A 10,949-nucleotide genomic window follows, 5' to 3' on the forward strand; every position below is an offset into this window, starting at 1 on the left:
TGTCATGTATTTCTATTTAAAATACTGTATTCTCAACCAAGTGTAGAGTTTGGCATACAAAATACTGAGCAGAATTTGATAAATTATACAAAAAAATGTCAAGCTTTAATGTGACACATCCATGAAGAATAAATATTTAATAAAACAACAAAGTAAGGCATGAATTAAGACAAGTTTTCCTTTACAACAATCAGTAATCATGGAAAACATCACACTAAGACAGTGTTGAATGTTTCTGGGCTCGATTAAAACGTCTTGGATTTGACCTGCAGGCTCGATGATGTCGCGATAACTTCCCGGTCTGAACGCAGAAATGAAGAATAAATATTTTCAGAGCATCAGAGCCGCACAAAGATAAAACAAGCTGATAGGAACCATTTATTCTGAGGTAACCGTGTGTTTCATAACGTGTGTGCATCGATTACTATGCCTGTGATGTTTAAGCAGTGGTGGTGGTTTAAGTGTGCCGACCAGCTGCATGATTTTACCAGCTAAGTTAGCACATCTGTCCAGTGGTTGATAGGAGCAGTGATAAGTTAACAGCTGGTGCAGATGTTGATGTGAGTAATGGTGACTAATTAAACTCTTCCTGTAGTGTGGCGCACCGTGCTGCGCATGCGTCGGAGGGTGCCATGAAGGTAAAGGTGATCTCCATCCTGGAGGACAACTACATGTACCTGGTGATAGAGGAGCAGAGCAAACAGGCCATAGCTGTGGACCCTGCTGTACCACACCGGGTGAGACACACACATGCTCTTATTACAGTATTATATATATTAAGTAACAAAATATAAAACATATTAATCACAAAGGAGTGAGATTTTGTCACTGAAGATAAAAAAACTGATAAACTAACTGTAAAAAATACAAAACAAACAAGAATTATATGGACTGACAATACAATGAATGCAAAAAACAAAACGGTACAGTAACTTTACAGATACACCAGAGATAAAATACCAAGGCACAGGCAAAGAAAAACAGGGTTAATGTATAGAACTTAATAAATACATATATAAAAAAATAATTCAACAAGGATAAAAGTATGTAATATGTATAATTACAATAACATCCTGCAGTTATTGAGATTTAAATTGGTACAATAACTGAATGTTTCAGGGGACATCTGTTAATTTTGACACACATGTTTATGTGTGATGTGTAAAACAAAACACATTATTCCTGATTCCGAATGTATTATCAACTATATATTTGTACCAGTGAAGTATATTGTTATATATTATCAATATAAATGAATGTTTTTTCATAATCTATTACACTGACTTTTCTTGACTCATTTTTGGGTATAATTTAAAATTGTCAAATTATATACTTCTAATAATAATAGTGTATCAGTATATAATAGCCCAAAATGATGTAATGGGATTGCTTGTTTTGTCCGATCGATAATCCAAAACCTGAAGATATTCAGTTTACTCACATAGACAAAGAAAAGCAGCAAAATCCTCTAAATCTAGAGGCTGAAACCATGAATGTTTGACCTTTTTGCTTAACAATAACTGTAACGATTAATAAATTATCAAAATAATTGCTGATTATTCTTCTGCTGTACTTGAATTGCTGCTAACAGTTAGACATCTGTTGTTTTTCTGTTTTTTACAGCTGCTAGAAATAGTGAAGAGAGAGGGCGTGTCTCTGACGGCTGTCCTCACCACACACCATCACTGGTGAGACTGTCGGGCAGTCGTGACTTACATCAGTAATACCAGAACTCCAACGCATAACCCCTGAACTAACCTGTCTTCACTGATCAGGGACCATGCTCGGGGGAACGAGGCTCTGCTGAAGGAGGTTCCCGGGCTGAAGGTGTACGGGGGAGACGATCGGATCGGGGGTCTGACGGATAAAGTCACCAACAGCCAGGAACTCAAGGTGCCCACTACCAGTTATGATTACAACGTGTCAATGATAAGTACAGCTTTCTTCTCTGTCTCTTGATAGCGTGTTTTCTCCATTTTGCAGTTTAACTCCATCAATGTGAGGTGCCTGTTCACTCCCTGCCATACCTCTGGTCACATGTGCTACTTTGTGTGGGAGGATGAGTGCACTGACGCCCCTGCTGTGTTCACAGGTCTTTGTCTGTAAACATGAAGAGCTGGTGAACCAGTTGTAAAGTACAATCTTGCATACAGCTCATACCTGTGCAGTACACTCACCGTCACGTCATGTGGCACCAATTATATACATAATAACTTCATTCTGAGTGGCTAGAGATATGAATCCATGTTGACCAGCACATTGTGCATTGTTCTCGTTGTGTGGGATGACGAAGACTGACCACTGCCTCCGCTTGTCCTCGATTTTGGTTTTCAGGGGATACGTTGTTCATTGGTGGATGCGGGCGGTTTCTGGAGGGCACAGCAGAACAGATGTACCACAATCTCACCCAGGTGCTGGGCTCCCTACCTCAAGACACGGTGAGTGGAAATAAGAGACATTTGTCGTAGCTCTCACGGGGTTAACGGCAGCTGACATGACCTCAGATACGAGCTGGTGTAAGACTGAGTCACTGCGATGAGTAAACACACATACAATGAAGGGATTGAGTGCAGCCTGGCTCTCTTTTCTCTCTTTATTGTACAAACATTGCAAAAATGGCACGAAGCCCAGACTGACCAAGACACTCAAACTCTACTGCTGTGTCTTTGTGCGAGCTAACGAGTTAAACCATGCTCTGTTCGTCTGTAGAAGGTGTTCTGTGGACATGAGTACACCATTAAGAACCTGAAGTTTGCCATGTTGGTGGAGCCCGAGAATGAAAAGGTTAAAGAGATGCTGAGCTGGGCCAGGGTGAGCAACACAAGGAAAACTGCTTCAAGAAAAAAGCTGGAAATGTTTTCTGTTATTGTCAACTAATGACATTATGAATAAAGTTTCGAAACAGTCCAAATTAGTAGCATATATTAATTGTTGGTTTTGGTGTTTTTCTTGGGATTTGTTGACAAAAACAAACATAGAAAATTGACAGACTTATCCTTTAAATACTTAAAAGAAATATTTATTTTTGCTGAATTGACTGACAGTCTTTGTGTCTGCAGGCCAGAGATGATGACGATAAACCCACAGTGCCATCAACCTTAATAGAGGAGTTTGAATACAACCCTTTTCTTCGCCTCTCGTGAGTTTGGATATTTACACACAGTACATTTGAATGTGTATAACGTTTCCTGTCTTGTTTCGATCATCTATCTTTCTTTCTAATCCTCCTTCTCTACTGCAGGGAGGAAGGGGTACAAAAGTTCACGGGGAAGACGGACCCTATAGAGGTGCTGAGGGCCCTGCGGAAGGAGAAGGACAAATTTAAGAAGCCCAAGGAGAGGCTTCCTCCTCACGCCATGCTGGCTCTGGAGTGGGGGCTTCTCAGACCCTGACACCCAGATTCAGAGCTCTGAACATGTGACACACTCAACCATCAGGGAGGAATCATTGAATGCAGCAAAACACAAGACTGTAGAGTGTTTGTTGCTTTAACATTACATTTAATCAACTTATGCCGCTGTTGTTGGACTCACTGTATATATTTTACGATTGCTTTCTTGCTCCCTTTAATGCTTCACAATTGATTTACTCTAACATGTAATTAAGTAAATGTTTCTTTACTTTAAACTGCACCTTATGCAAAGTACTTCAGAACAGGAGTCTGATGTGTTGCACTTAAATGTACAACAAGGGTGGAAGAAACATGCAGTGTATGTAACTATGATGGTAAACTGCTGCTTTTCATCTCAAAGTTTACATCCTCACTTTGTAAGCGCTTATAACTGTACACCAGAGTCAAGATGCTCAATAAAACATATCAGTATGAATCAGTAATCTGTCGGACATATTCTTTACAACTTATAAAAGGAACTTACAAAACAAATGGTTATAATTTAATAATGTCTTTATTTTTATCTCTTTATATATAATCACAAGGTTAAATAAACAAGGAATGATTACATATTGCTTTGTGCTATTTCAGCTCACATTTTCAAACTGTAACAGGTCCCATACACATGATTTGTTTGCTGTTCATACATGTGACAGGACGATCAACAGTGGAAGGGGAAGTTGTCTGACCATATAGTTTGGTTTGACTTAAGCATTGTGTCTTTTATCTACACCTTGCCAGGCACACAACTTTAAATTAAAAAGTGGTTTAAAAGGTTGTTGGCACTCATCAAACTTGCTTATATTCAACTTTGCCCATAACTCTTCTGTCTGAAGAGAGACAGAAATAGTCACATACTGTATATTTGGACGGTTCAGTCATCAACGTCTGAAAAACACTTGTGCAAAAGGTAAAATTATGCAAAAACATCCTGTCTGCTGATCGTGGATTGCAGCAGAGGCATTATTCACCACTTCATAGCCAGTCCGTTTGTCATCTTCTCCACAGTGTGGTACTGCGTGTGCAGCAGCGCTTTGGCTCTCTCCTCCCCGACGCTGTGAAGCCAGGACTGGTACAGCTCGGCTACACGAGCGTCGTCCTCTGGCGATAGGGGGCGCTCTGCTTTGTAGAGCTTCTCAACCTTCTGGAGAAGCTCCTTTGGGTCCTGACCAGGTAAAGGCTTCAGCTGTCCACCACCATTTAGACAGCCTAAACATTAACAAAGAGGTGTGTAAAGATGTGATTTAATACTGTTTTTTTGTAACAAGCATGTCATTTATGCATAGCACATTGCGAAGCTAGTATACATGAAAACAAATAGTTCCATAGCATTACATTTCTCTATTTCGGGTGTGGCAAACATGCTGCATCAATGGGGCAAAAGTGCTATGGCACAAACAAAGAAACACATTTTGAACATTTTTACATCCACATATTTAACTTTACCTGACGGACAGGCCATAACTTCCACAAAGTGGTATGGAGACTTTCCCCTCTTGAGCTTCTGCACTAGGTTCTGGATGTTGCGGAAGCCGTATGTGGACGCAAAGCACAGCACAACTACTCCATTTTTCTCTAGAGTCACTTCCTGGAAGTCATTATTCCTGTTGCGGAGGAATTGAGGCAGACATTTACATAAGGTTTAAGACAAGTAAGCTGGCACTATTAAGTCTTTTCAAAAAGCATTTTGGTCCTGCACACTTAAAGCAACAGTAATGAGCTGGGATCCAGGTTGAGTGACATTATAATTTAACACGAGCTTCAAGGAGAGCTATTCTGAGATCATTCGACTTAATTAAATGAACAGGAACTGTTCTTCAGGTCTGACTGTTCCAGAAGGCATAATGAGCCCAAAGCAGTTTAGCTTCTCAAAGGAGCAGTTCACCCTCAAATCAAAAATACACATTTTTCCTCTTATCTGTAGTGCTATTTATCCGTCTAGGTTGTTTTGAAGATTCCAGCCTTAAAGATGTCTGCCTTCTCTCTGTTATAACAGAACTAGATGGCATTTGGCTTGTGGCGTTCAGTTAGTTAGCTTAGTTAGCTAGCCTGTTGATGAGTAGATGTTGCTTCCTTCTGCGTGGTGACAGGGAAAGAAAATAGTTACCACATGAAACTGCTCAAAACAAGGTCTGCAGATTATCTTGAAAAACCAGGTCATCATTTCTGGAAAGGGACATGTAGAGTCTGCTGTGGAGTTTTTAATATGTATTTTTTTGGCGCTTTGAGCATCACAGCTGAGTGCCATCTAGTTCAGTTATACTCGATAGAAGACAAACATCCCCACAGCCGATACCTTTAAAACCTGGCAACTCACACCAACACTCTGGATGGATACATAGCATTACTGGTAAGGGGAAAAATACACATTTTTGATTTTGGAGTGAACTGTCCCTTTAAAGATGCCAGACACACTCACCTGAGGGTCCTGTAGGTGAGCTCCTTTAGGTCTTCTCCAAACAGCTTCTTGGCAGCATGGGTGAACACATGATGGAGGTAACCCCCTGACCCGCTCCCAGCATGGCTCAGGAACTCACCCCCACTCACGCTGCTGAACCTGGGTCAAGAATAATAAACAGTCTCTGAGCCCATTCTGGAAATTTATGCTAGGGCCTATTTTTAAGGAGTTAACAAAGACAAAATGTCACAGAGCTTACATTTCATCAAGGGGTGCAGGTTCCACATCGCTTAGAGAAACATTTTTCTCCTCCAGCATTTTCTGAACCTCTCCTGTATGAAACAGTGAGAAGTATAAATGAGAATATACTCCACATTCATAAACACAAATTACTGCATAGGAGTAGTTACTGTACCTGAGGTGATGACGCAGTCCACTTCTCGAGTCTCAGCTTTGTCCAGGTAGAAGTCTAACCTTGAGGCTTCGAGTTTCTTGTCAAAGCAGGGCATTACTGCCACATGATAGATCTGATGCGGACTGAGCCCCTGACAATTCACAACACACAGCTCAATGGCAACTCACCATTCTTTCTGTTTTGATGACTATACATCAACGCACATTCATAGCAGTCGACGTCAGGAAAGGGTATATTTTATATCTTTTAAATTATAATTACAGTTGAAGACAAGCCACGATGCTGCTATTACAATGTGAATTCTAGGAGGAAATAACTTTAACCCCTGAGGTGGATCACACTGTTTGACTGCAATATCTGACATGCAGGTGTTCCTGTACCTCTTTTTCAGCAAAGTATCCTTTAACCAGAGAACCCATCATCGCCTGGGGGGAGCGAGTGGTACTTATGTATGGAAGAATGAACTCCCCGTGGGTCTTCTCTGCATAGCAAATCCAACCTGAACAAAACACAAACACATACACACAATTTAGATTAATGATATTCTACATTTACATTATATTAATCCATGGACTTTCACATTATGAGAATCAAAATGTTTGTCTGCAATTAAAACACTGAAGGCTTGTAATTTATGAAAACTGACATAATTAATTAATATTTAGCATAATAAGTGGTCATTTTCTTATTCTTTAGTAGTTAAATTGTTCATTTGAGCATTTTTGCTTTAATTAGACAGTGGACAGTAAAGAGCCGACAGGATAAGGACTACCTGGACAGGCCGATGTCATCATGGGCAGACAATTGCTGTCCTGCTCCTTCCTCTGGAAACGTTCCACAAACTCTCTCTGGCTCTCCAGCAGGCTGAAGGTCCGACTAAAGCTGGTCTCAAACACATGATGAACCCCTGTGACAATGAAAAAAAACCTTCAGATTCAGAAGTGACTGTGTCTGCCTCAATAAACCTCTCCTTTCCACTTCCTGTTTTACTTGTATAGAGCAGAAAAGTCATATTTACACTCACCAAGGCCTTTGAAGAAAGACGTAAGCTTCCTGCCTGCCTCAGTGCTGCTGAGGTCATACCGTGCTGCGAGGGAGGCTCTGGACTGCGGTGACACCGACACCACCACCACCTTCTGCTCTGTCGCACCAGCCTGTAGAGTCCAAATAATGCACAGGTGAATACACAAGGTCTGCTAAGGCAATCGTGACCGGATACTGTTATTCATGTCTACCTTGTTGTTCAGCAGCACTTTAAAGAGCTCCTCGTGGCTCTGCTGCGTGATGAGGACGCTCTCAGCCGAAGTGACACAGCCACTGCAGGCCAGACAGTCATTCAGCGTGATCTTTGCTTTCTGCAGCTTCTGCTTCCCACCATCCTGCAAACACATGGCGAATTAAATCAAGGCAGAGCAATACTTTGATTTTACTCTACACCCAGGTCTCGGTCAAGCCTTTATACCCACCAGGTTGACTTGGACGTAACTGCCATCATCTTCTATTTGAATTTTGGCCAGAGATTTGCCTGGTTTCTTCTCTAATTTGACAGGTTTGACACATTCCTACAAACAGAGAACACACGTGAAAAAAACAAACTAGAAGATAAACACAGCGATTCATGACAACATCCAAAGGCAGCTGACAGAACTAAGTAAGAGCAACAAAGCAACATAAAAGCAGAGTCATTGTTAGAGGTCAACACAAGGGTCATAGACAGACCAATGTCTTTAGCCAGCCTCGACAGTTATACAAGAACTGGGACGCAAATTAACATCATTCAGCACATAGTGAAAAAATAAAGTAAATAAAGTGGCTAAATGGACATTAAACTTGGTCAATATAGACAATAATTCAAGCTGCAATATCTTAATGTCTATTGAGATACAGTACAGCTTAATTACATCCACTAAAACCAAGTTATTACCGAACATAACGTTGCCTCTATTTCACCACAGTTACATCATTGCTAACATTAGCAGCAAGCTAACTGCTAAGCACGCATTTAATATTTTGAAACTTAAGCGGGTTTTACCATTAATACCACTTTAACCAATTAGTAAGCAGAGCATTGTGTTAAGCTTTAGTAAAGATACGTTCATGGTTTCGGTTGTTTTTGTGTTGTTCGCTCTCACAACAACACTCATAAGGACAGATAACAGTCAGTGAGCATGTTAGCTTTCAGTACGTTTTCGCCATTCGTTGATTTTATGTGTGAAGTGAATAATTAGCGCTAACTACGTCGTTTTGAAGTAAATCGGATGCTAGAAAGTGTTATAAAAGCTTCACTACCTGTGAGGGGGTGATAAAATCATCGAGGTCTGTCAACTGCAGCACACCGCTGAACACAGAAGCCATATCTACTGCCGTAAAGTGTTTGTTGTTTAGTCTTGTGTCGTGAGTAGCTCCTCCTGACTCCGGCAGAGACAAACCTCAGTGGCCGGAGGGGTGTCAATTGCTGCTCAGCGGCGTATACCGATCCCTGGACTGGTACACCGATCCTTGCACAAGAGGTCCTGGCTGCAGACATCCACCGTGAGGTCGTTACCGCCGTAGGCTCAGGCAACCTCCACCGTCAGGACAGGAAATGCACGGGATACATTTCAAAATAAAATCGCGAATGCACTTCCGGTTGAATCGTTTTTCTCACAAATGCGTTAATTAGTAAAAAATATGTAAAATCTATCAATTCCTTGTCTATAGTATATATCGTTTTTATTTATATGGTAAACTTTTGTTTTGTTTGTCGTTTTTGTTCTGTGTTTTCCTTTTATGTTGCGCATGAGCCCCAACGTGGGCATTTTGATTTATTCTGTCCAAATCTAGGACAAAAAGCCATCCATAACCTGAATTAATTCAAAGAAAAAATGGATGGGTACCGTTGACTAATCGATAGCAGAAACTTTGAGCCAACCAACCAAACAATACTTACTGACAGGTTTTCTTTATTAGGAGAACACAATGATGCATTACTTCAAATAAAATCTACGTCACGGAACATTAACCATTGTGGCATATTCTGTATCATGTTCACTGTACTTTGAATGACAGGTGTAGTGCCGAGAAGAGACTGCTTGCCGAAAAACGACTGCCCCCGACGGGAACGCGCATCAGTTCAGAGGAAGTGGGCGCAGGTCTACTACGGGTCAGCTGGCAGACGCAGCACCGAGAGAAATGTTTTTTTTACTGTGCAGTCCTGTAGCCCAAGTGAAGAGGCAACGGAAAAAGAACGGCGCAGATAAAAAAAAGTAACCTGATGTTTCCATAATGTAGGCTAGTTGTCAACAATTGATGGGGGTAGTCGTAGATGCTTTACCTTGCCACTTTTATTGTTGTTGTTGTTGTTTTCGTTGTTGCAATGTGATCAATGCAGGAAAGAATGCAGGAGTGTTTCCACGTCACATTAGATAGCAATCATATAACACATACTGAGAAATTAGTAAGTGCTATCAGAGGTGGGTAATAACGATTTACATTTACTTCATTACATTTACTTAAGTAACTTTTTGGATAACTTGTACTTTTAAGAGCATAATTATGAATACAATAATGCAGTATATATAGAACTGTAGGCTAACTGTAACTGATTGCCTTTACATTCTGCATAACAGTCTCTGTGTTTGCCAGGTGCATGTACAGTGAATTTGGTCAATATCACTGTGTCACTGTGACTCTGGATTGCAAGGAGTGATATTGACCAAATTCACTGTACGTGCACCTGGTTTCCTCTACTATTAATGCTGAAAAGACAGAGAATGTAACCCCTCCCAATCCAGAGTTACAGGGTGCAGTCACTTTTCGGCAGGGCCTGCCGAAAAGTGACTGCACCCTGTAACTCTGGATTGCAAGGAGTGATACTGACCAAATTCACTGTACATGCACCTGGTTTCCTCTACTATTAATGCTGAAAAGACAGAGAATGTAACCCCTCCCAATCCAGAGTTACAGGGTGCAGTCATTTTTCGGCAGGGCCTGCCGAAAAGTGACTGCACCCTGTAACTCTGGATTGCAAGGAGTGATACTGACCAAATTCACTGTACGTGCACCTGGTTTCCTCTACTATTAATGCTGAAAAGACAGAGAATGTAACCCCTCCCAATCCAGAGTTACAGGGTGCAGTCACTTTTTGGCAGGCCCTGCCGAAAAGTGACTGCACCCTGTAACTCTGGATTGCAAGGAGTGATATTGACCAAATTCACTGTACATGCACCTGGTTTCCTCTACTATTAATGCTGAAAAGACAGAGAATGTAACCCCTCCCAATCCAGAGTTACAGGGTGCAGTCATTTTTCGGCAGGGCCTGCCGAAAAGTGACTGCACCCTGTAACTCTGGATTGCAAGGAGTGATATTGACCAAATTCACTGTCCATGCACCTGGTTTCCTCTACTATTAATGCTGAAAAGACAGAGAATGTGACCCCTCCCAATCCAGAGTTACAGGGTGCAGTCACTTTTTGGCAGGCCCTGCCGAAAAGTGACTGCACCCTGTAACTCTGGATTGCAAGGAATGATACTGACCAAATTCACTGTACATGCACCTGGTTTCCTCTACTATTAATGCTGAAAAGACAGAGAATGTAACCCCTCCCAATCCAGAGTTACAGGGTGCAGTCATTTTTTGGCAGGGCCTGCCGAAAAGTGACTGCACCCTGTAACTCTGGATTGCAAGGAGTGATACTGACCAAATTCACTGTACATGCACCTGGTTTCCTCTACTATTAATGCTGAAAAGACAGAGAATGTAACCC

At 41.3% G+C, this 10,949-nt stretch overlaps 2 protein-coding genes across 2 annotated transcripts; one reads left to right on the forward strand and one right to left on the reverse strand.

Annotated features, from left to right (window-relative positions):
- The first annotated feature begins 260 nt into the window (after nt 1-260).
- Nucleotides 261-3,834, forward strand: LOC141018982 (hydroxyacylglutathione hydrolase-like protein). Its single transcript, XM_073493737.1, has 9 exons — nt 261-388; nt 596-737; nt 1,624-1,688; nt 1,776-1,893; nt 1,984-2,092; nt 2,335-2,438; nt 2,710-2,811; nt 3,060-3,139; nt 3,242-3,834. The coding sequence occupies exons 2-9, from the start codon at nt 633-635 to the stop codon at nt 3,390-3,392; spliced, it is 834 nt and encodes a 277-aa protein (XP_073349838.1). The 5' UTR covers nt 261-388; nt 596-632; the 3' UTR covers nt 3,393-3,834.
- Nucleotides 3,835-3,886: 52 nt separating this feature from the next.
- Nucleotides 3,887-8,777, reverse strand: narfl (nuclear prelamin A recognition factor-like). The gene is made up of 11 exons (XM_073494967.1): nt 8,494-8,777; nt 7,671-7,766; nt 7,440-7,583; nt 7,229-7,358; nt 6,977-7,111; nt 6,585-6,703; nt 6,205-6,334; nt 6,049-6,121; nt 5,811-5,948; nt 4,838-4,995; nt 3,887-4,600 (listed from the first exon to the last, which is right to left on the reverse strand). The coding sequence occupies exons 1-11, from the start codon at nt 8,557-8,559 to the stop codon at nt 4,359-4,361; spliced, it is 1,431 nt and encodes a 476-aa protein (XP_073351068.1). The 5' UTR covers nt 8,560-8,777; the 3' UTR covers nt 3,887-4,358.
- Nucleotides 8,778-10,949: the final 2,172 nt, after the last annotated feature.

This window comes from Pagrus major, chromosome 23, assembly GCF_040436345.1.
Source record: "Pagrus major chromosome 23, Pma_NU_1.0".
Taxonomy (NCBI): Eukaryota; Metazoa; Chordata; class Actinopteri; order Spariformes; family Sparidae; genus Pagrus; species Pagrus major.